Consider the following 26,200-nt stretch of genomic DNA (forward strand, 5'->3'; position numbering starts at 1 on the left):
CAAAGGATGGAAAAGAGTATGTATTATATATACTCATCCCCCTATGGAGATAGTCTCTATGTATTCACCTGTGCACAGATTCAAGAGAATCTTATATAGTAGGCTTTGCAAGCACTGTAAAAGGGAGAAAATTAAAGTATCATATATATATTTGAGGCAAGTCAGTTGAAAATTGGTTGATATGTACGTGTTTGACATTAGATCCACAGAGTGCAGAAGCCAAAGAATGACTTTTATATGGCAAGGTGGAATGGGGGACAACCCCATTGCTTTGGAAGCATCCAGAGTGGAGAGATTATTGGTCAAAGCAGTTGTACGGTGCACAGGATGGATACGGGATGCAACAGACTTTTGAAAGGACTTGCACGTTCTTGCTTTATCCTCTAAATCATCACTAAATGATGGTGGCTGGAAAGAAACTCTCCCCAAACGGCAATTCTCAATAATTAGAATGTGGGAGGACAGAGAAGACAGTTCTCACTTTGAAAGTGAATTTTCCTGGTTGTTGCTAAAGTCCACTGACTGTCGGGAGAGCGGGCTTTATCTGTTTTGCTAAGTATTCGTGGCCCTTAGGTCCCTGTGCGTGGCCTTTTGAAATACCGAGTCAAAGGAACTCTTTAAGATAATCCTCTGGACCTGAATCTAATGAAGTTTTCCCTCCCTCAGGTCCAGGCAAATGTGGAGAAGTCTTTGACCCTCTTTGGACAGCTCTTGAACAAAAAGCACTTCCTGTTGACCTTCATTCGCACTTTGGAGGCACAGCGCAGCTTCTCCATGAGGGATCGGGGCAACGTGGCCTCTTTAATCATGACAGCGCTGCAGGGCGAGATGGAGTATGCCACTGGGGTGCTCAAGCAGCTTCTCTCAGACTTGATCGAAAAGAACTTGGAGAGCAAGAACCACCCAAAACTGCTCTTGAGGAGGTGAGTATTTCTCTTGGAACATGTTAAAGTGTCTTTGTGAGTTTTTGCTGAGGCAAGCTTTGGTGTTAAACAGAACTTGACGGGGGCAGGGAGGGAGAGCGCAGAAATGTGAATAACTCACAGACTTCCCCCTTTCATACTTCACCCTTTACATATTATATTCTAATATAATGTAAGATAGTCTTTGCCACCCTTGTACCTTTCACATGTTTCGACAAATCCCCTCAGGCCTAGCCATGCTTGTTGGGGCTGATGGGAGTGGTCATCCAAAACATTTAGGAGAAGCAAGTTGGCAAAAGATGATGTAGGATGATGAGCACTCACAGGCTCTCATGAGATGTTGTTCTATAGACCAGGGTGGGCAGAAGGAAGACCTCATGCTAGATCTCTGAGTGAGATGCGGTACATCAACATGGATTTCTCACTCCTGGTTTTTTAACAGTAGCAGCAACAAAATGAATTTTCCCACCTAAATTTAGTTGCTGAAATGAATTGAAATTAAGCAGAAGTGGACTTTTATGTGGAAAAAAACTGAACTCAGTACAATTCTGCTACTACTGTAATAGAAAATTCCATGGCTCAGAGGCACCCTGTTCTTTCATTCTTATGTATGTCTTTTGCATCTGGCCCTGGCTGGTAGATATTGAGGTTCTGGAGGGGGGGGGGACAAAAGTAGATTCAACAAGCCTACCTCTACTGTAGACTACAAGTATTTTAAATTTCTTGAACTCGTCATATTACTCCTGTGTCATGTGGCAAAGAAATAGTCATTATTTTTTGCTGCAACGCAGCTTAGAGGAGTGCAGTGGACAGAGGAAGATAAGTGCCTTGCCCGTGCCAAGGAGCTTGCAAATAATTTGATAAGGGAGTCAGTGATAAAGTAGTTTGGATCTTACTCTGTAAACAGGTCTATGCAAATTTTACGATTCTGTGCTCAGACCTTGCAAGGAAAGAAATGGTTATTGGGTGGAAAATTCAATAACCCAAGAATCTTCCCCCTCTCCCTTCTGTCTTTAAAAAAATAAGAAAATTGAAGCCCTTAAGGTTTCAGAGATGGGCATGAGGGTATGTGGGCAACACATGATAAGAGCTTAGAAACCAGAGGTGGGTCTTTGCCTTTAAATATTTATTCTACACAGCCTTATTTTGTGAGTCAGATAATCAAACCATTGGGGGGAACAGCCTCCTGCCTTGGAATTAGATGCATAGTAGGGAGAATTTGTTTTTTTCAGAACTCAGTAGATGTCCTATTTCTGTGTTTTAGCTTAAGAACAGCCTCACTGTGAGAGCTGGCATCATTTTAAAATCGGAGTGCTAGAAATGGCAGCTGTTTAGTTAATTAAAACTACTTATCACTGAAGGTTTAATGTAGATTTTTGCCACTTCTCACTGCACCCTGCATTACTTCCACTCTCACCGGCGGTATCCTTGCATCCTTGGCTGCCGACTGCGGCAGGTCATACCTGTATTCTTGCATCTCAACCAGCAGTCTGTCCTACAAACCCTGCATTTTACAAATATTGTAAATGCTCCTGGATGGTCCTGAGGTTGTTAATAGCAAACTCTTTCACCCTGCATCAAAAAATGACTGTGGGCTTTCTCCTGTTGTCCCTTAAACACTATCTGATGTTTTGAATGGATGGCACCAGGAGCAGGCTTCTTTGCTCATGGGTCCAAGAGAGAGGTGTTCTCTTCCTATTCACTTTTGCATTGGGCTCTACCTTCCCTTGTCATTATTTTCCAATTGTTTCTTCAAGGCAGATCCACACCACTCCTCCCAGGTGATTGTTGGGATGGTTAATGTCAGAGCCCAGCAGATTTTCTTAAGCAAAGAGCCTCGAGACAGGTGAGGGAAGAGTGTGAGCCAGGGGCAGTGTTCCAGTTCCACTCTGCATCTGCTCTGCTCCATCAATTTTTAAATGGTAGCTAGATAGGTCTCCTGTATCACAGGCCAATGAATATTGAAAGAAACACCAGCTGCAGAACCAGTGCAATTATTAAACATACACCACGGTGTCTGTCGCTGTGCTTCCCCTTCTTTGACTTTAGCAATCCAGTCCTTGAAAAGTTGTTCCTAATGAAAGCCAGTATTTAGAATAACAGCACATTAAGAAAATATATTTAAGATTCCTTATCTGATCATGGGCCATTTGGAACAGTGTGGCGCCAAAGACACAAATGATTATCCTTTCAGAGTGATCAGCCTAGGATTAGGTCCAATTCACACTTTACGCAGCAGTTGCACATTCTGTGTATATACTTGTTTTTGCACTAGACACCATTAGCACATGAAGGGAAGATGCATATCTGTATGCAGGCAATGAACATGTGCCTGAGATGAGTTCCTTTGCCAGCATCTCCCCACTGCATATTCCTGCATGTTTGAAAATGTGCTTTACATGTCGTGTTGGTGTACCTCTGGCAAACAGAACTGCCACGTGCAGTGTAAAACCGAGAGGGTCTGTAATACCCTTGTTAGGTGAATGAGCTCAGGAGCCAAAGGATGGTGACTTAAGAGAATATAGTGTGTGAATTAGCTCTTATTGCGAGTACAGTCGTGGTAGATATAGCGAAAACTATCTAAAAATGGGGGGAGTTTTCAAATGCACAGTGAACTGAGCAGGAATTTGAATTTAGGTCTCCTGGATCCTAGTTCAATACTTTAACAATCACAGCACACTTGTTCCTATAGGGTTGCCACTTTCAGAACATAAGCCAGACCCACACACTGTTTCATCCATCAACCAGAACACAGCCTGCTGCCGAAGTCAGGCTGCAGCAGGAGGAGATTAACTGGGCAATGGACTGCATTTAGCCTCAGATTTTATGAGAAAGTGAAAGAGAAGGTTTATGGGCAATGATGATGTGCTTCCTCTTGCAAGCACTGATCTGCTCTTCTAGGAAAACAAAGTCAGGGAGGGAAACTCCCCATTTAATCAAAGCAGAAGGTGAAAATTGGCAGGAATTATATTTGAGCCGACTACGTGAGAAATAAGAAAAAATAAATTTTAGGGACACGGGTGGCGCTGTGATCTAAACCACTGAGCCTCTTGGGCTTGCCAATCAGAAGGTCGGTGGTTCGAATCCCTGCTCAACGGTGAGCTCCCGTTGCTCGGTCCCAGCTCCTGCCAACCTAGCAGTTCAAAAGCACGCCAAAAACTGCAAGTAGATAAATAGGTACTGCTCCAGCAGGAAGGTAAATCACGTTTCCATGCGCTGCTCTCGTGTCGGTGTTCCTTTGCACCAGAAGCGGCTTAGTCATGCTGGCCACATGACCCGGAAAACTGTCTGCGGAGCGGACAAATGTCAGCTCCCTTGGCCAGTAAAGGGAGATGAGCGGCGCAACCCCAGAGTCGTTCGCAACTGGACTTAACTGTCAGGGGTCCCTTTACCTTTTTTTTAGACTGCAGCAACAACAGGCAAGGTGGTTTCTCTAAAAGCAATCTGCAGTAATTAACTCTTCCATCCTGCCTGATTCTCCCATTGTTTCATGGGAATTCCACTCAAAATCTGTGCAGCTTTTGGTGGGATTTTGATTGTTTTGGTTTTGCTATTTTCAATAACACCCCTCAGCCCCTCCCTTCTGCTCCCTTATAGCAGTGAGGAGGCAGTTTCCTTCTTGAGGTCATTAGCGTCACTTGTACTTTTGTGAGCATTTGAATATGAAATAACTGATCTGATGATTAATAGATGGAGCAGCCAAAAAGGCATAAATAAAGAATTTCAATCAGAGCCACCTGCATATTTTTTCTCCATTTTAAGGAAGAAATGTGCATAGTTTTAAATATTGTTTGATAAGTATGTTAAGGTGAATCTTAATTTTTGTAACAGAGTGATGTTTTCATTGGTATGAGCTGATGAACAGTGAAGGCAGTCTACACAGACTCAATTCTTACAGCCCTTTCTGTATACTAATCTGCTCAGGTCTCTAGTGATTAAGCCCTGAGCCTCCATCAGCAGCTCTCTCTGTCTGCCTACAACTGTCTACGGTTTCAGTTGTATCTTTTTCCCAGCTCTCCCTTTGGCCTTGGCCTTGATCTCCTCATTCTGGGCTCCTTCTGCTTTGAAATACTTTGGCTGTGTGTGAGGGGTGGGGAGCAGATGTGCATAGGAAAATATATTGAAACTTCCTTCCTGCCGTCCCCCAGTTTGCCATGTGATGTGCTTTAGACTGGAACCCTTCCTTCCTAGATGACAATGTATTTAGTCATGGACAAAAAGCAACACAATGATCATATAATGAGAATATACATTCTGGAAATGCAAGAAGGTTCACTTGCAGTTAAATGCAATTACTAAGCATCCGCACTCTGGAGTAGTATGTATAAATATAAAATCCAAATCTTATATTGTCAGTATATAATAGCACATCAATGGGAAGCTAGTATGATGCCCTGTTTCTTTACAAAACCTTAATGAGGATCCACTGATATATTGACATATGAATAATTCATTTTTTGTTATATTCAGCAGTTTCTCCAACTGATGCAGACATTGGGAACTTGGCAAACCCAAGAATCGCTAGAGTTTTAGGTTTTCCATTAAATGTCAGTATATCATTATACACTGCTGTGGATCCTCCTGATGTCACTACATTGATCTGTTTAACATGGCCCCACACTCAGATGGAGGGAACTGAGACTTTTTTCTTAGCATATCTCTGTCCAGTCAAGTATTAATGGTGTGCTAGAAATGATAAGTGAGAAACAAGTGCAATAAAACCAAGCCTCTCAGATGCAGATAAAATTTGGGCTCTTTTTATCCCACCTTTCTCACAGTACTAAAGAGGAGGAAGAAGCTTTTCATTGATCACAGTCTCTCACATACAGTGGGATTTATATAAATTGCTCTCCCATATTTTGCTGTAATAGAAACCCATGACTGCTGTGGATGGGACAGGCATTTGAATTGCAGCTTAGACATACAAAAAATAAAACAAAAACCCTGTTTGAAAAAAATTGCAACCTATTCTAGACTCATTCATGTGAGTCTAAGCTGAAATTGGTTGTAGACATCCCCTCCACAACCTATTGCAAGAAAACAAACAAAACCCACATTAATGTTTCAATGGGGGTATAATCAATGACAAGAGGCAAATCAGCTCATTACTAGACCAGACCAGAGATTGAAATGATGCTTGGCAGCATTGTCTGAAGCATCATTTAAGCTTCTGGAGGCTGTCTTCCTTTGTGGGGAGTGAACTGGGTCAGTTGCTCCCCGCCCCCAATTTTGGAAAGACTATGAGAAGAGAAGAATCCTTGGAAAAGACCCTGATGTTGGGAAAGATTGAGGGCACTAGGAGAAGGGGACGACAGAGGATGAGATGGTTGGACAGTGTTCTCGAAGCTAAGAACATGAGTTTGACCAAACTGCGGGAGGCAGTGCAAGACAGGAGTGCCTGGCGTGCTATGGTCCATGGGGTCACGAAGAGTCGGACACGACTAAACGACTAAACAACAACATGTATTTGGATTTCCTTTTTAAGGGGAGGCAGTGTCTACCACCTGGTTTTGGAGTTGGTCAGTGTGAGCTCTGTCATGGATGCTTTAGCTGAGATTCTTGCATTTCAGGGCAGGGGGTTGGAGTAGATCACCTTTGGGATCCCTTCCAACACTACAGTTCTGTGATTCTATGTTCAGTTATGTATGGCTGTTACAGAGTACAGTACTTTCCAACTAAGATTATTCACTGATATACAAAAGTATTTCAAAATAGTTCAGAGTTTTCTTGCCTTTCCCAGCTATTGCTCTCCTACAAAATGTTAACTGGGAAGCTTTGTGAATTCCATTAAACTCAGTGGAGAGACAGATCCTTGAACTCCTTAGAAATGCGGAGCAAGGGCCAGAAGATGATTCTGGGGAGCAGTCTCTGGAGATTAGCTGATGGAGGTTGGGTCAACTCTCTTTCTTTAGCTTTATTTTTATTGCTGTGGCCAGCAGGAGTCCAGGTTTTACTCTAATGAGCTCTGTGGGGGCAAAGTAGGATTGGCTGTTGCCAGGACTATCTTTAGATTTTGTCATGGCAACCCCCCCCCCCAGTGTTCTGGCTACCTTCCTCTTTGCTTTGAGGTTCCTGCCTTTCATGGTTTGACCTTTAAAGCCTTTAAGAGAAAAAGCAAAAGGATCTGAGACTTTGATAAAAGATCAGAGGCCTCTGATTTTTCCTGTTCTCACACTTACTCCCTACCTCCCCTACAGGACTGAGTCGGTGGCTGAAAAAATGCTGACAAATTGGTTCACGTTCCTTCTGTACAAGTTCTTAAAGGTAAGAGTGGAGCATCTTGTTAACCACATAGAATGAGGCTGGGGAAAAGATTTGGGTGCTTGATTTGTAAGAACCATTGCTTGTGCCTTGGGAATCGGGAACACCAAGGTTTGAGAGGGTTGGTTCCACATTTGGTATAACCCAATTTTCAGAAGAACTAAGCTAACAATTGTTACCAGTCTTCCTATTCTTTGCTATCACCACATGAACTTCTAGATAACATTTAGAGAACTTGGATAAGTTTAGAAGTCACTCTGATGCACAGTTCCACTCATTTTCCTGATACCCCAACCCTTTCCCCCCTTCACGATAAATCAGTTTGGTGCAGAGGTGGGTTATTCTTTTTAGGGAGGTGCCAATAGAGGGAGGGACTGAATGAGGAGAGAACTGCTGAAGGATGATGGAACAGCGCAAACCAGGCACCCCCAAACTGCAGCCCAAACTGCAGATGTTTTTGGCCTACAACTCCCATGATCCCTAGCTAACAGGACCAGTAGTCGGGGAAGATGGGAATTGTAGTCCAAAACATCTGGAGGGCTGAAGTTTTGGGATGCCTGGCATAAACCATTGAACAAACTACATGGAAGAGGGGGGAGGCAATTGTCATTGTTAAACCAGAATTGATGTGGCATTGAATCATTTCCCAGGATCTCAGTGGAGGTGACATGGCTGCTGCTGCAGCTGCATTAAGTTGGGGCAAGGTTCCTTCCCCACCCATTACAGCTCATTAGTATGTAGCACATTTCTTCCTTCGGTTTTGTCTGCTGGAGAAAAATAAGTAGGCACAAACAGATTCCGTGGGGGTAAAACCTGCAGGCCCTTCCTAGCCCCGAGCTACGAGCTGCTGCACCATGGATGAATTATGGCTGCCATTGCTTGGCACTGCTATGGCCCATGTGTCAGGGGAGCTGTAGTTTACCCACACTCCAGAAGTGTTACATAGACCTGTTTGTCAGTCAAAAGTGATGCTTCACTGGGATCATGCCAGACTTTCACTCAGCAAGTCATTGTGGCACAGAGCTGTTTTTTGTGGGATACCATCCCTCATTAAGATAAAGAAAGCTTGAATTGTTTCCAAGCAAGTTGAGAGCTATGCAGAGACTGCAAGTGATCGGCCACTGAGAGGTGATTTATGTTATCGCTTACATGCACTTCGCTCTTTGCCTTTGTCTAGGGAAGTCCCATATCTATAAACATATATCGCTACTGTAGAGCATATATCACTTTGCAAGGATATAAGGAGAAGAGTGCTTTGTTGCTGTTTAAACATTTTTTCTTAAAACCCAGCTGTATATCCTTGTTTCAGTGTACTGTCTAATCGCCATTGCATTAAGTTGGATCCTATGGGCTACAATGTTTACATAATTCTAGCTACAGCTCTTGCATGACTTTGGGATTTGGCAGGGGCCAGGTGAGGGAATAATTTAGGAGAGCTCAGGTGGTGAAGTCATGGAATACATGAGTTTGTTGGGAGAAAGGCTAGAAATGGAAGGAACCCATTCCTAATATACTGCTGCCTCTGCCACAGACTCACAGCTGTAGAGACTGCCTGAAGCTTGGTATGGGGTTTGGCTCCTTTCCAACTCTACACTCCAAGGGATTCTGTAGCCAGGAGCTTCTTTATTTTATTTTTGCAGCTCTTCTGCAGAAGCCTCAAAGTTCTGCAATAGCCCACTCTTTAAGGAAGGTTTGTGGATCATGCTTTGCATGAGAAAAGGTCCTGTGTTCAATTCCCAGCATCTCCAGGTATGACTGAGAAGAAGCCCTGTCTGAAACCCTGAGGAGCTGCTGCTGGTCAGACAGTTCTGAGATAGATGGACCAATGACTGGACTCAGGCAACCTCGTATATTAGTATATTTACTGGGTCTGTGACAGTACAATAAAGATAATAATTCTTGAATTTATATTCTAGAGTTTTTAGGAGACCCCTGTTCCCTTCACAGAACTTAACAATCAACCAGGGATCTCTGGGAATTATAGCTCTGCAAGGGGAACAGGGGGGATCTCAGTTCTCAGCATCTTTAATAAACGGCACTACCCAGGATTCTTTGGGGGAAGCCATGACTGTTAAAGTGCTATTGCTTTAAATGTATGGTGCAGATGTAGCCTTAGTCTTAAATGTAGAGTTCCTATATAGTCATGACCAAGAGAAGGCTCCATGTAGACAACAGGAGCCCATCTGGTGCTTTAAAAACACAAACGCACAGACACACATACACAAAACACCCCTCCTTCAAAAATATCCCTGTGCACTGAGCTCTTGAAATAAATAAATTACATTCCAAGTTGGAAAAAGGAAGGGTTGACTTCATGCTGCTGGAATTTGGCAGCGCCATTTGTCACCACCCAAATCCAATGGGCTGGCTCTTTCCATTCCTCCCTACTGGGGTGCATGCAATCACAAGTATATAAATCTGTGCTGCAGGTTAGTTACCAAGCTGCCTTGAGGAAGAGGAGCAGGATCACATCTGTTGCTGGAGTTCCTTTCCATGCAACATTCTCCTTTCCTCTTCCCACATCTCTGAAAGGTACAAAGCATCGAAAGGAATCCAGCCTACCAGAACTGTTGCCATTGCAGATGGTCATTAGTGAGTCAATGTATACTGAGTTCTAATGATAACACACCCACAGACCTATAGTCAATGTTGTTTTATATGCTTAAGCTTTTGGAAAGTATGGTGCCTGGATGCATTTGAACATTGATCCCCGCTGCCCCTAGATTCACTGCATTCAGAGAAATGGGCTCTACAGTCTCAGGGCAGCGTTCTTTCACAGCACAGATCAGAGTACACATGTAGTGGCTTTGCCCCAATTGATTTGGGGACAAAATATTTCATCAGCTATCCAACTAAGCAAACTCCCCCTAAATCTCCTGTACTTGCTCTTGCTGCCCATTTACCAGCCCAAGGCTGCTCCATAGAGACATTTTGACTTCCCGTCTGACAGCTACTTGCATGGCTATTGGAGCGATGGAAAAGGCCTGATTTTATGCTTGAATCATGGTACCAGCGCATGTGGTAAATAGTTTTATCAGAAAAGTTTACTCATGTGAATTGTCTTGAGTATGGACCAGGCAAAGCATGATGCTTTTGCTGTAATCCGATTTCCCTTCCTCTCATTTATAAACGATTCAGTGGAGGAACTCCTCCCATCGGCTACCCAGATGATCTTCTGGAAAGACTCGATATAACAATGACCTCAGGCCATTGCCTCACCTTTCTCTTAGCCTTCTCTTCCTCCCCTCGGCACCTTTACTCAAGATATATAAGAAACTGTGACCCATTTTGTTCTTTTAATCTCCCTTGCTGCTTGCTTGCTTGCTTGCTTGCTTTGTTGTTTTGTGCTTGTGTGTTCTGTTGCTTGTATTCTACAGGTCAAAATTCTTCAATAAAAACTTACTGCAAAAAAAGATAGCTCTGACAATATGTGAGAAGGAAACCTTGCTGGTTTTTATTTTGTTTGGAGTGGCAGTAAGCCAGGCTTTTTTTAAATAAACACACACAAAAGATAAAAACAGACTGGTCAAAAACTCACCATATGGCAAGTTTTAGTTTGAGAGTATATGAAGGAGAATGAGAACGAGAATTTCCCTAGACAATAGAAGGGTGCATTCCCTATAGACATGCTATTGCTGACTATGATGTAAATTTGTAGTTTAGTTCATTGTGTTCAGACTTTGTTCTTAGAGTTCTTCAACCATTACATCTCATACAAGCCATTGTCATTTGAGCCAAGTGCACCATGGTTGTAGCCACCTATCTTTATCCTGCTCTGTGTTCCAGTCTCCTCAGTACAAAAGAGCAATGTATGTAACCAGCAGCAAGAGACTGCTCCCATTAGCTGATGTCTAGAATATCATTTCTCTGAGTAGCTTTAAAGGAATGAGGATTGCAGGTGGTTGTGAAATGAGAAGTACCAGTAGTTGAGATACTTGAAATAGGCTTCCCCACAAGCACTTTGCCATAAGGGAAATATATGGTCCCACCTCACACTGTGTCACACTGTAGCAAAAGCACATGCAAATCCAGCAGGTGAACGTACTTGCATTTTTTGGTGTGTAGCTGTTGGTGAATTTTTGTGAAAATGTGTCTTTGGAGAAGGACCTGGCAAGGGAATGCCTCTGCGGCTGGGGCATGAGTTTGTGTTGTTGGGTCAAAATGAGCTGTTGATGACCAGAACAAAGGAAAGAAAGAATGGTGGTATCTCATATTTACTGCCTTTCCTGTAGGGAAGAGTTTGTAGGAGCACCTCTGATTTCCAGCACTAAGGATGCCCCCTAGATTTGGCTTATGTTTGTACACTTGCCGGTTGGCCCATATGTCCTCAGATAGGCATGAGTTATTCCCATGGGTATGTCAGGGACCAGAAGAGGTGGTGGAGCTAAGGACTCCAAATCAGAAGTGGGAGAGCATATGTGGCCAGTTCAGAAGTGCTGCGACCCAACAAGCTTGTGGGGACCAGTGTCTCTTCAGTCAGAGGATGTGGCACTGCCATCCTTCGACTCAGAACTCTCTTGAAGACCTAGTGACACCAGAAGCTCTGCCTCTCCATTGCAGAAGTAGCTCGACTCAAAGCAGCACCTTCCAGTATGGGCAGGGGGGCTAACAATTAGGATGCAACTCTTGCTGCTATATAGAGCCGAGCTCTGCTCTCCCATAGCTCAGCGCTTACCTTATCTCCAGCCTGAGCCCTTCATGAGATGAACACTCACAATAGGTGTAGCATGCAAGGATGTAGCCTCTTGTGACAGCTACACAGCAACAGCACAAGGCCCTTAAAGGAATGAAAAGAAACCCTGCCAATCATCTGTGAGGGAAATGATATATTGATTCAGCACCACTGAAAGCTGAGATCAATGTGCTGCTCTTCTCCCTTCTCTCTCTGTCCTCTCCCCGCTTCCTCCTCCCTGGCTGCCCAGGGTGTCGTTTGTGGCAGAGGTAGGGACAGGCAGGCATCGTGGAATCGGCAGGCCCGGGCAGTGGTGCTTTTGTTGAGGCCTCGAGCGCCATTCATCAGCCTCCTAATGAGCCATCCCAGGGAATGGGAGAGCGAAGCAGATAAAGAGGAGCATTGAAAAATGCACAATATTAGGTGCCTGATGAGCTAAATCTCATCAATAAGACACTGTGAGCGTTAGATAGTTTGGCTCATGCTGCTTCAGACTTTCTCTCCACAAACGCAGGCACTCACATGCAAATGCCAATGTTTACACTTTACTCTGCATCCTGCAGCTTCTCTTAATCCGTTGAAGGTTAAAAGAGGTGCTCTTCTCAAGAGCATTTGGTCTGTTGGCCCTTCTGCTTTTCACAGGTGCTGGGGTCTACAGCCACTGTGCCTACTTAATATTGGCCAGGGAAAGCTGTAGATAGGAGGACTCCTGGAAACAGTGCTGAGTTGTCAGTGGTGCAAAGGTAATGGAAGCATTTACATACAATATGTAAAGAGCAGAGCAGGCCTCTAGATTCTTCAGCTTATTTGTGAGATCTCAGCCCTGCATTTGTGTCATAGAGGACCAACTGATCAGTGGTAGAGCATGCAGAAGGCCCCACGGTTCAAGCTCTGGAATCTCCAGTTAAAATGATATAGGGTCAGAGGACCTGGAAACATCTCTAGCAGAGATTGTGGTGTTTTCAGTAAGAGTTCAGTGTAGTGGTTACAGTGTTGGACTGGGAGAACCAGGGTTGAAATCCCTAGTCGGCCTTGAAGCGTACTGCGTTGGGTTTCTTGTATGCTGCTTAGAGATGGTTGTGATTAAGCAGTATACAAATAGTTGAAATGAAATAGATTCATTTTGATAGGTCTACTCTATCTAAGTTACTAACAACCATTACTTTTAATGTGCCTACTCTGAGTAGGTTTTACATTGGATAGAATCCTAGGTTAGCTTTCCTCATTCTGGTACCCTCTTGATGTTTTGGATTATACAAACTGGCAGGGCTGATGGGAATTTCACTCCAAAACATTTGGAAGGCACCAGGCTAAATTGAGGAAGGCTGGGCTATGTGCTGGAATTGCCATACTTCCAGGGTTTGGGGGAGCCATCTCGGCAAGTTATCGGTGGCTTTCTTCATGTTTCATTTTGTATTTTATGCTCAAATGTTTGGTTTTGCCTCAGTTGCATTCCTTCTAGGAACTGGGCTCAGAGCCGTGAATTCTAAAAGCTCATCCCATACTGACTGTGCAGTCACTGTCCTGTTGCATAAAAGTGTGTTTTGGTCTATGTTCTTTTTAAAAGATTGAGCGCAGACTTATGATGAGCCCAGGAAAAGCATCGTCTCCTTGCACAAAGAGGTTGTTAGAGCTATGTGGTAGGTGCTGGCTGGTGTCTTGCAGTCAGCTGCTAAAGTGCTTCTCATCTTTGCAGATCAGCACATAATCCCTGCTCCAAGGCTGTTGGGGAGCATGTGGTGTTAACATAAGTCCTTGCCTAAAGATGCCGAGTTACCTTTGCCTGGTTTTATGAGCTTGGTTACTATTTTATACTTATTTGTTTATCCCATCCTTCCTCCTAAAGGAACCCATGGCAGCAAGCCACATCCACAACAAAACATTTTTAAAGCATTCTGAAAATAGCTACAGTGGTACCTTAGGTTACGAATTGAATTCATTCCGGAGGTCCGTTCTTAACCTGAAACCGTTCTTAACCTGAGACGCGCTTTCGCTAATGGGGCCTCCTGCTGCCACCACGCCACTGGCGCGCGATTTCCGTTCTTATCCTGGAGCAAAGTTTGTAACCCAAGGTACTACTTCAGGTTAGCGGAGTTTGTAACCCGAGGTGTTTGTAACCCAAGGTACCACTGTACAGTTTAAAACATATTCTCATCCAGTGATTTCACAGTTGCCAGGAACACTCCTTCAGCTGTTGAATGCCTGGGTAAACAGCAGTGTTTTCAAACTCCCCCTGAAAGTCAATAATGATAGAGACAATCACACCTAACCGTGGCATTCCACAAACAGAGCCACCACTGAAAAGGCCCTGCCCATGGGTCATGGCCCTCTTCTCCCAGTCACAGCCAACAAGGCCTCACTAGCTGTTCATAGGGGTTGAGATAGCTGATAATGGGGAAGGTGCTCTTTTAGTTCCTTGGGTCATTTAGGTTTCATATGCTGGCACTATGAGCTTGGTTCACCTTCAATTTTGCCAGTAGCTCATTGGCAGCCAGTAAAGTGCTTTCAGAACTAGTGGCACATAGTCTCATTTGACTGCCCCAGTTACTAACCTAGTAGCCTCATTCTGTACTATAGCCTCTGGACTTTATTCAAGGGCAGGCCCTCATACAGCACATTGCATTACAGTACAGAAAGTCACCAAATACAGCACATAGCAAAATGTGTGTGGTGGGGGAGAGATTTGAGATTTTGGCCAGTCTTAGACAGTATTCAAAGTGCTGAAGACCAAGGATGGACGGAGCCATCTTATTTCCAGTCTGCTTCGACTTTGCATGTGTTTATAAGTCTGTTCCATCCTATTTCCACATTAATCTGTGGTTTTTAAAAGAATCTCTATGAAAATTAATATTTACACATTATTGAAATACTTATTTTATCACAAAAAGCTTATTTAAATATGTATTTTATCTCAAAACTATGCATTTCTTAACATGTTTTATGTTAAAACATGCCATTAATAGTTTTTTTTACACATTTTGGTGCATATTTTGAGCCATAAAATACAGAGATGTGCAACATCTGAATAATAATTGCATTCCAATCTGTATATTAGTCCAGGAGGTGCGAATTAGGTTGGTCTGTTTAAAAATGTGGACTGAATGTAATTATCCTCTACTCCAATAGACACTCGCTGATTTATTCTACAGTAGGATCCATCCGGATTTCAATTGCCTTTTCCATGTAGCCAACCCATCATATCAGAACTTGGTGCCTGCCAGTGATATCAGCATACAAGGGCGGTTGGGGCTCAAGGTCTTCTATGGCCCTGGCAGGTACCATTCATGCCTCTAGCACAGGGGTCAGCAAACTTTTTCAGCAGGGGGCCGGTCCACTGTCCCTCAGACCTTGTGGGGTGCCGGACTATATTTTTTTGGGGGGGGGAAATGAATGAATTCCTATGCCCACAAATGACCCAGAGATACATTTTAAATAAAAGGACACATTCTATTCATGAAAAAGCATCAGGCAGGCCCCACAAATAACCCAGAGATGCATTTTAAATAAAAGGACACATTCTACTCATGTAAAAACATGCTGATTCCCGGACCATCCACGGGCCGGATTTAGAAGGCAATTGGGCCGCATCCGGCCCCCGGGCCTTAGTTTGGGGACCCCTGCTCTAGCACGTACTGCACCTACAGATCTCTCAGCAAGTCTGGCATGGGCCTGGTGCAGTGAGGGACCCAACCAAATGCTTTGTGAACCCTATTTGCCCATGTACCTCCCTTAAGAGAAGGCAAAAGTAATTTCGTCCTTTTGTATTTGGATGTCTTAATAAAAGTGGCAAAGAGCAGGTTATCTTGGAGTCAGTATGTGTGGTAGCCTTCCTGTAAATAAGAAAGAGCTGGCTAACACATCATTTGGCATAAAGTTGATCTACTGAGCTCAATGTTGGCTTTGCTAGAGCAGATTCAGTGGCCTGTTTTAAATGGGTGTATCACTGTTAGCTTGAAACCACAATCTGCTCTCTAGCAGATCCATGCCAAATCCTCCCACTTCCCTTTGCAAACAGATATTGAACCCGCTAATTCTTATGGAAAGTTCTTCTACTATTGCATGATTATGGCAACCTGCCCAACTGCACTTTTGTACCTGGGAGTCAGACAGTTCAAGAGCAGTTACCAAACGTAATTAACTAGTTAATACTTACCCCAGGTTTTAAAGAACACGAAGCCCTCTCTGTCTGTTGTCCATTGTTTGAGACACAGAGTATCTGCAGAACCTCTCAGGAGTGAGAACGTTAAAACAGGGTTAGTCTTCAGAGGTGATCAAAAGGTAAAAAGCAATCCACTGCTCTCAAGAGTGCCTTTAAACAGCCCTGATAACAGGTCAGGCACCTTGCTCTCAAGTAATGCATGGCTCCTCAGCTGACTGCAAGTGGGAGAAAACACTGATGAGAGATCACAACAGATAAACGAGATACGACCAAGGAGCCATCTTCAATTTATTCTCCATCTGTGTTGCTTTTTTGTGCCTGAATGGTTTGCAGTTAGCTTTTATAAGTAATAAAAAGCCCTCCTTGGAAGAGGCTTGAATTTCTGGCCTCACCTGAAAAGGGAGGAGGGCAGGGAAAAATGGGAGAGTCTTGCCATGCTGGAGTGTAATTGCTACGCATGCCTGTTAAATGTACGGTCATCATTTGGCTTGTGCATTATGAGGAGACAAGACAGTTATTAATAAACAGCATAGCACCCACATTGGTTTCTCTCTCTCTCTCTCTTTCCCAAGCAGACTTAATGAAGCCAAGTTTGCAAATGAAACATAATTTCAAAGACAGGCGTGTTGTCGGTAGGTCTAGGGATGATGTATGCCTGTTCTTGCTCGTTAGCAGCTGTCTCTTTAATTACTGCAGATGCTAACGAGATGCTAACAGCATATGGTGGCAGAGAGAGGAGATGCACTTTGCACCAAAGTAGAATTTGTTTTGATGGTGGCCAGCTGGGAAAGAGGTGGCAGGACTGAGGTCATAGAATCATAGAATCATAGAATCATAGAATCATAGAGTTGGAAGAGACCACAAGGGCCATCCAGTCCAACCCCCTGCCAAGCAGGAAACACCATCAAAGCATTCCTGACAGATGGCTGTCAAGCCTCTGCTTAAAGACCTCCAAAGAAGGAGACTCCACCACACTCCTTGGCAGCAAATTCCACTGCCGAACAGCTCTCACTGTCAGGAAGTTCTTCCTAATGTTTAGGTGGAATTTTCTTTCTTGTAGTTTGAATCCGTTGCTCCGTGTCCGCTTCTCTGGAGCAGCAGAAAACAACCTTTCTCCCTCCTTTATATGACATCCTTTTATATATTTGAACATGGTTATCATATCACCCCTTAACCTTCTCTTCTCCAGGCTAAACATACCCAGCTCCCTAAGCCGTTCCTCATAAGGCATCGTTTCCAGGCCTTTGACCATTTTGGTTGCCCTCTTCTGGACACGTTCCAGCTTATCAGTATCCTTCTTGAACTGTGGTGCCCAGAACTGGACACAATACTCCAGGTGAGGTCTGACCAGAGCAGAATACAGTGGTACTATTACTTCCCTTGATCTAGATGCTATACTCCTATTGATGCAGCCCAGAATTGCATTGGCTTTTTTAGCTGCTGCATCACACTGCTGACTCATGTCAAGTTTGTGGTCAACCAAAACTCCTAGATCCTTTTCACATGTACTGCTCTCAAGCCAGGTGTCTCCCATCCTGTATTTGTGCCTTTCATTTTTTTTGCCCAAGTGTAGTACTTTACATTTCTCCTTGTTAAAATTCATCTTGTTTGCTTTGGCCCAGTTGTCTAATCTGTTAAGGTCATTCTGAAGTGTGATCCTGTCCTCTGGGGTGTTAGCCACCCCTCCCAACTTGGTGTCATCTGCAAACTTGCTCAGGATTCCCTCAAGCCCATCATCCAAGTCATTGATAAAGATGTTGAACAAGACTGGGCCCAAGACAGAACCCTGTGGCACCCCACTAGTCACTACTCTCCAGGATGAGGAGGAGCCATTGATGAGCACCCTTTGGGTTCGGTCAGTAATCCAGCTACAAATCCACTGAATGGTAGCATTGTCTAGCCCACATTTTACCAGCTTCTTTACAAGAATATCATGGGGCACCTTGTCAAAGGCCTTGCTGAAATCAAGATAGGCTACATCCACAGCGTTACCTTCATCTACCAGGCTTGTAATTCTGTCAAAAAATGAGATCAGATTAGTCTGACATGACTTATTTTTCAGGAACCCATGCTGACTTTTAGTGATCACAGAGTTTCTTTCTAGGTGCTCACAGACTGTTTGCTTAATGATCTGCTCTAGAATCTTTCCTGGTATTGATGTCAGGCTGACTGGGCGGTAATTGTTTGGGTCCTCTCTTTTCCCCTTTTTGAAAATAGGGACAACATTTGCCCTCCTCCAGTCTGCTGGAACTTCGCCTGTTCTCCAGGAATTTTCAAAGATTATTGCCAGTGGTTCTGAAATCACCTCTGCCAGTTCTTTTAATACTCTTGGATGTAGTTCATCTGGCCCTGGAGACTTGAATACATCTAAACTAGCCAAGTATTCTTGTACTACCTCCTTACTTATTCTGGGCTGTGTTTCCCCTGCTGAATCATCTGCTCCATATTCTTCAGGTCGGGCGTTGTTTTCTTTCTTGGAGAAGACTGAGGCAAAGAAGGCATTGAGGAGTTCTGCCCTTTCTCTGTCCCCTGTTTGCATTTCACCATGTTCTCCTCTGAGTGACCCCACTGTTTCCTTGTTTTTCCTTTTGCTACGGACATACCCATAAAAGCCCTTTTTGTTGCTTTTAACCTCTCTGGCGAGCCTGAGTTCATTCTGTGCTTTAGCTTTTCTGACTTTGTTTCTACACGTGCTGGCTATATGTTTGAATTCCTCTCTGGAGATTTCCCCCCTTTTCCATTTTTTGTACATATCCCTTTTAAATCTTAACTCAGTCAAGAGTTCTTTAGATAGCCAGCCTGGCTTCTTTAGGCACCTTCCATGTTTCCGTCTCATTGGTATTGCCTGAAGTTGTGCTTTTAATATCTCCCTTTTAACAAACTCCCAACCATCATGAACTCCCTTCCCTTTTAGTATTACTGTCCATGGGATTTCACCCAGCGTTTCCCTAAGTTTTCTGAAGTCGGCTTTCTTAAAGTCTAGAATTTGGACCTTAGTATGCTTGGTTGCTCCTTTCCGCTGGATAATAAACTCCAGAAGAGCATGGTCACTCCCACCTAATGATCCTGCCACTTCTACCCCACCAACCAAGTCATCACTATTGGTTAGGACCAGATCTAAAATGGCTGATCCTCTTGTTGCTTCTCCCACTTTCTGGACAATGAAGTTGTCTGCAAGGCCAGTGAGGAATCTGTTCGACCTTATGCTCTTGGCTGAGTTTGACATCCAACAAATATCAGGATAGTTGAAATCCCCCATTACTACTATCTCACTTCCTTTGGAATGCTTGGCCATCTGTTCCAGGAAGGCATCATCTGTGTCCTCAGTTTGGCTTGGGGATCTATAGTAAACTCCCACAATGAGATCACTGTTGTTTTTCTCTCCCTTAATTTTGACCCAGATACTCTCAATTTGGCTTTGAAGTTTTAAATCCTGGATCTCTTCACAGGTATACATATCCCTAACATATAAAGCTACTCCTCCTCCTTTCCTGTTTGGTCTATTTCTCTTAAATAGATTGTATCCCTCTATTACTACATTCCAGTCATGAGACTCATCCCACCAGGTTTCAGTGATGCCTATTATGTCATATTTAGTTTGCTGTACCAAGAGCTCAAGTTCATCTTGTTTATTTCCCATGCTCTGTGCATTAGTATACAGACATTGAAAACTTTGATTTTATTACAACACTGGTCATTTCTGTGTATTTGAAGCATGTTCTCCTGGGTCTAGCAAATAATAACTATTGTTTTTGTTTTTGTTGTTTTTGTTGTTACATGGAAGTACAGTGGTGCCTCGCAAGACAAATTTAATTCGTTCCACGAGTGAATTCGTTTTGCGAAAAATTCGTCTTGCGAATCGCGGTTTCCCATAGGAATGCATTGAAATTTCTTTTTTTTGCCCATAGGAACGCATTAATTAAATTTCAATGCATTCCTAGGGGAAACAGCAATTCACAAGATGAATTTTTCACAAAACGAATTCATCTTGCGAGTCACCATCAGATCGCAAGACACATTCGTCTTGCGAAAAAATTGTCTTGCAGGGCATTTGTCTTGCAAGGTACCACTGTAGTGTTTAATAAAATCAGCCTCCATTGCAAGTTTGATTTGGAAACAGCAGCTTATTTTAGGTATTGCAAGGGATGTTGTATCTAATGCCCTGTCTTCCTTCTCTTTAGGAGTGTGCAGGTGAACCTCTGTTCATGCTTTACTGTGCCATCAAACAGCAGATGGAGAAGGGACCCATTGATGCTATCACTGGAGAGGCTCGCTACTCCTTAAGTGAAGACAAGCTCATCCGTCAACAAATTGACTACAAAATGCTGGTTAGTGCAAGTGGGTTTTCAGGAATCTGATCAGCAGGGTCGATGTTATTGGGGCGTAAGAAATTCCACTGCAAAATTTTGCATTCCCCAAAATTTCCAACCTAATGACTGGAAAAGGGGGTAAAGCTTCCAAGGCTTCTCATTCTCTTGCCCACTTCCCTCTGCATTCCCCCAATATGCAACCATAGGGCAATGTGGCAAATCTCATGCAAATATATTTTACCTTTTTCTCTCATATAGACACTGAACTGTGTGAACCCTGAGAATGAGAATGCTCCTGAGATCCCGGTCAAGGTTCTAAACTGTGACACCATCACACAAGTGAAGGAGAAGCTTTTGGATGCTGTGTATAAAGGAGTCCCTTACTCACAGAGACCTAAGGCAGGGGACATGGATCTGGGTAAGTTGCAGAGATGTTTGCTGTGCAGTCAGTGTATACTAAAGGGTGGATTTACACAACCAGTTCATACTGCATTTGTACTTGCAGAGAGGTAGCTGTGTTAGCTTGTTGCAGGAAAAGTTCTTGTGGAACTTTAAAGAGTAACATACTTATTTGGAGCACCAGCTTGCATTGACTTTATCATATACAAAGGTCTCTAGTCCATGAAAGTATATGCTACCCAAATAAAATCTGTTAGTCTTTAAGGTGTCATCTGCTGCCAACCACTTTCCTCCCCACAGCCTTTTCCCTACTGCCACTTTCCCCAAAGCTGGGCTCTGATACAGAGAGTCCATCAACTGCCTTACAGGAAAGGCTGCATGAAGGTAAGTGGTTGGCAGGTGACTTAGCATCCCAGACCTGCTTGCATACATTTTAGCTTAGAAATCAGGCCTTTAAAACACACATTCTTTAGGCCTGATTGGGCCTGTCCTGGGTTTACACTAATGAGTCTGCCATTGTCCAATGTAGTTTGAAACTTAGATGCCCTTCAATTTGCAAGCGAGGTCATCCTTCAATCTCCTGTGGGGGAAAATGTTCTTAATATGTATTTGCTGGTCCTAGCACAACATTAGATGCTTCACCATGGAATGTAAGAAGGAGCAAGTCTCAGCGCTGCATTCTGTACTTTAGTCTTCTAAATTCTGCATTTGTAAAGATTCCACACATAACATCCTGAAATTAGATTAATTAGGAAGAGCTATACATTTTCTCATTGACACTTGCTGTGAATAACCTGAATAGATTGTTGGACCCAAAGTTTGGAAGCCAGTGTTTTCACTGGCTGAGACAGTAGTGCTCAGTCGGCATTGAAAATTTGAGATTCCCAGTAAGGGAAAATAAAAGGAACACGGGTGAGCTGCAGATATTTCTATTGCTTGGAGATTCACTGAACGGGGTCAAGCAATAGGATGGTGCTGCTCAAGAACAGTGGTATCCCATTTTTGCAAATGGAGTACAGACAGGAGAAAACGGGTCAGGTATGCTCCATCCAAATGTTTGGCCAGCCTCATCAGCCTGGCTGCTGGCAGTGCACAGGACAGCCAAGGGTTTAAAGTGGGGTGTGGCTTTTAAAAACTGTTTGTGCCACGCCTCACTCACATGCTCTCCATGCCTTTCGTTCTGTGATCTGTCCAAAGTGAGCACGATCCCCAGTGACCCCATGCCCTTCTCTTCCATCGGTGCAGAGTGGCGGCAGGGCAGGATGGCTCGGATAATACTGCAAGATGAAGATGTCACGACAAAGATCGACAATGACTGGAAAAGGCTCAACACTCTCGCCCATTACCAGGTGTGGTGGTCCACTGCCTTTAGCCGTAGAGGTGTGGCACATCTAAGTGCAGGGTTCAGTCAACTTTAGATGCTTCATGTGTACAGTATGAGAGAAGGGCACTGCAGACAACCTCTGCATCTTATACAAGAGAAATGCATGATACACTCCGACTGTGATCCAGATATTGCGTAATGTAGATTAACACACTTCGTAAGTCACAAACAGGACAGTTCCTGAGTATATTGCCAAAGAATTAATCTAGAGTGGTCTTTTAGTATATACCCTGCTGCACCCTTTTGGACATCTAAGGGGGGTTGGCTCAGCCTTTCAGAAGGGATCCAATTTGAAATGACATGGGTTGTGCACCAGTGGGACCCACTCACTGCTTGCCTTTTGCAGCTGCCTGCGGATAGTAGGCCACCTGGTCACTTGCCAACTTTCTGCATTCACAGTCAGCCTCGCTGGGGCAAGGGACTGTCAGGTTTCCATCCTCTACACACCTGAGTATCACCTAGCCCAACATGGCTTCCCCTCAGAAAGGATTAAGGCAGGGGCAGGTAACCGTTTACAGCCCAAGGGCCGCATTCCCTTCTGGACACCTTTGAGGGCCACGTGCCCTCAAGGGGAGGGGCAGAGGCAGAAATGGGTGGAGCAGTGGATGGATATTTATTTTTGTACAGCAGGCTTTGTACACACACACACACACACCCTATCCTCCATACAGCCATGCAAAATACATAAGGAAGGGTGCACAGCAGAATCAGTGAGGGATGTGGCCTAGGCAGAGTTCTGAGAGCCAGAGTTCTGGAGGGCCATATTTGGCCTTTAGGCCTCAGGTTCCCAACCCCTGAATTGAGGGGTAGTGTACATGTGGGGGGGTATTTCCTCAAAGGGGGGCAGTTTTTAGGACAATACCTAGCTAAATGTTTTAGAATGCGAGGAAGATACATGAAAAAAAGAGAAAATGTTAAAAAATCTGGAAAGTTAGAATTTCCCTCAGAGCAAGTTAGGCTGAGGAGAGGATAGAATGGGGATGTTGACCTGCAAGTGTAATCAGACTACCTCAGCTTCCATTTTTTCCCCTGAGGCATGATGGTCCATTGGTCCATTGTATCGAACTGCCTTTGGGGCTTTGGGAACCCGCTGAATAGGCAATTGCAATTTCAGCTTGTCTTAGTGTGAGGAGCTATTGGGATGAGAGATGCATGATATGTGGATCTGAAAAGTCCATTCAATCTTTGTTTTGGTAATATTCTTGCTATAGGTGACAGATGGTTCCTCTGTGGCCCTGGTGCCCAAGCAGAATTCAGCTTACAACATTTCCAACTCCTCCACCTTCACCAAATCACTCAGCAGATATGGTAAGTGAGAAAACAGCCATCACTGCTTGTTGTCTGGGATTCAGGAACAGTCTGGAGATTAGGAATCAGTCTGCCTGAAGCAAAGGCAGAGCAGAAAAGATTCAGTATTCCAGCCAAAGCGGCTTTTTCTTAACCCCTTTCCAATGTCTCATGCATCAGTTTTGGAAGAGAAAATCACCCAAGCCCACCTCAGTGCTACTTATAGCAAACCTACCAACATTGCCACTTCAGAAATTATTCTTCTGATTCTGTCTCATCCCTCTACCTCAGGGTCCCCAAACTACGGCCCCCGGGCCGGATGCGGCCCAATCGGCCTCCCAATCCGGCCCGCGACGACCCCCGCTGCCGCTGCCCGCTCTTATGGCGCGCGGCGCGGCGATGATCTTAAAAATCGGCAAAAAAACCGCCGAAAATCCTTTGTGCGCATGCGTATGGGCCTCTCCCGACCCAGAAGAGGTCATTTCCGATGCACTTCCGGGTCGGGGGAGGCCCATACGCATGCGCACAAGCGATTTCCGGCGATTTTTCCCCGTGCGTGTGCGCACGGGCGCGCACTCCCCCGCCCTCCGGCCCGCTGCGCGCGCACTCCCCTACCCTCCGGCCTGCCACGCGGTCGGCGCGGCGGGCACCGGCCCGCTGCGCGGTAAGTCTGGGGACCCCTGCTCTACCTGTTGACTCGTTGCTTCTGCGAAACTTGTATTTTTCGTCAGGGTCTCTTAGTTAAAGTCCCTGGCAAGAATAAAGTTCCATGTTAGTTGATGAGGACAAGTAAGGTATCTATTGTGACACACCCTTAAGATTAGCACTTTGTTGCAGAAAGGGTGTGGTGGGGGGAGAACTACAGCTCTTTAACATTTGTTTAAGGAGTGTTTTGATTTGAGCAGAACTTCCTGTGCACAGGCATTGGATACAACCCAGTGTGTTTGAAGAAAGTGTTTCCTTTCATCTTCCCCCTTCAAAATGCAAAAGTAGCCAGTTAAAACTAGCAGAGTAGAAAAAGATGTGTGTGTGTCTGTCTGTTTGTTTAACCATATTTAGCCTGCCGTTCCTCCTCAGAGATCCCAGGGGTCCTTCAGAAGTATCTTATATGAATGGCACACCAGGTTGATGTCTCATGTATTTGATAGAACATGTATTTGGGCAGATTAGAACTGGAGAGAACCCTGCCAACAGCGTGAGATGGTCTTAGGCAGGCATCCCCAAACTGCGGCCCTCCAGATGTTTTGGCCTACAACTCCCATGATCCCTAGCTAACAGGAACAGTGGTCAGGGATGATGGGAATTGTAGTCCAAAACATCTGGAGGGCCGAAGTTTGGGGATACTTGGTCTTAGGTTTCAGCAGCTTTCGCTCACTGCTTGCAGTTCCCCTGGCAATAAAAAAAGGAAGGAAGAAGTCCAATGGTTAATAGAGCCACCCAGCCTATGAACTTTCGTTGCCTGGTTCTAAAGCAGGGGTCGGCAAGGTTTACCTCGCCTGGGCCGGTTCACTCCAGCTGAGATCCCTTCATGGGCCGGATTGCGATAGCGCATAAGCACGCCCGCCCGTGATTTTCAGCGTCTGCACAGACACGATTTTTGGTGCCGCGGAAGCAAATCCCTGCGCCGCACTGCACTGGTTTAGCACAACGCGCAGGGACTTGCCAAGCGGGCCGCTCAGTTCAGGGGTGGCTCGTGGGCTGGTTAAACTACCACCGTGGGCCGCTTGCGGCCCATGGGCCTTACGTTTCCTACCCCTGTTCTAAAGGGTAGCCCAACACGAATCTTATACTCTTGGTGGTGTGACAGGCCTTGCTGCAAACTAAGTGAGATGAAGGGAGGACAGCTGAGGCTGGAAGGCAGTGAAGGAGGGAGAGGCGGTTCCCATTGCATGTGGTTTCCTCACAGAGAGTATGCTCCGGACAGCCAGCAGTCCTGACAGCCTCCGTTCCCGGACCCCCATGATCACTCCTGACCTGGAGAGCGGCACCAAGCTGTGGCACCTGGTGAAGAATCATGATCACATGGACCAGCGAGAAGGTGACCGCGGCAGCAAGATGGTCTCAGAAATCTACTTGACCCGCCTGCTAGCCACCAAGGTAAATCAGAAGGAAGGAAGATGCATTCTAAAGTTTGAGTATATGTACAGATTGCCAAGTCACACAGAGAATCTTGTGGGTCTTTTTTTGCAATTGTTTTTATTGATTTTCATATTATATATTTATGCATTCTTACAATATTAATCCTAATCAGCCCACTTGGCCTGGTGATAGGCATGGGCCCAGGTTCTTCTGCCCCTCAATATATGCAGAGGGACCTGGCTTCGTTCTTTTAAACTCTTCACCTACCTACGGAGCATTTCTGGCCCCAGTTACATTTGGCCAAAAGGGAAAAAATGAAAAAAACCCAATACCCAGCTGCAAATACTAGTTTTGCATCCTAGCTGTTGACGAAGCAAAACTGAATCCCAGCCTCCGGTTGCTGCAATCACTGATTTCCCCTGTGCTCATTGTTCATATGCTTGATAGACGCCCTCATTTTATCAGCACTCTGCATCAGCAAAAGCCGAGGCAAGGGAGCTTTAAAAGTCCAATGGCTACTCACACTGTGTAATTGCTGCCCTGGTTTCTGATGTAAATCAAATGGTCAATAATATAAGATTTGTACAAAAGCAAACAAAAATAATATTGTCGAGTTCTGAGAACTGGAGAAAGCCATATTAATTGCAGGAGCTGGTATGCAAATGGCACATCCAAATCTCTCTCTCTCACTCTCCCCTACTTTATTCCCAGACCAAATAATAAATT

General features: G+C 44.5%; 1 protein-coding gene across 4 annotated transcripts in view; it reads left to right on the forward strand.

Annotated features, from left to right (window-relative positions):
* Nucleotides 1-26,200, forward strand: part of PLXNA1 (plexin A1) — a 298,287-nt gene that overhangs the window by 255,945 nt on the left and 16,142 nt on the right. For 2 of the 4 annotated variants that reach the window (XM_035106473.3, XM_035106474.3), the window contains exons 22-28: nt 667-923; nt 7,121-7,187; nt 20,197-20,343; nt 20,584-20,743; nt 21,922-22,073; nt 23,320-23,416; nt 25,302-25,492. In XM_035106473.3, the coding sequence (XP_034962364.3) occupies nt 667-923; nt 7,121-7,187; nt 20,197-20,343; nt 20,584-20,743; nt 21,922-22,073; nt 23,320-23,416; nt 25,302-25,492 (1,071 nt within the window). The remainder of the gene's footprint in view (nt 1-666; nt 924-7,120; nt 7,188-20,196; nt 20,344-20,583; nt 20,744-21,921; nt 22,074-23,319; nt 23,417-25,301; nt 25,493-26,200) is intronic. The other 2 variants (XM_035106479.3, XM_035106478.3) reach the window with 2 other exon arrangements.

The sequence above is a fragment of the Zootoca vivipara genome, chromosome 2, assembly GCF_965207765.1.
Source record: "Zootoca vivipara chromosome 2, rZooViv2.hap1.1, whole genome shotgun sequence".
NCBI lineage: Eukaryota > Metazoa > Chordata > Lepidosauria > Squamata > Lacertidae > Zootoca > Zootoca vivipara.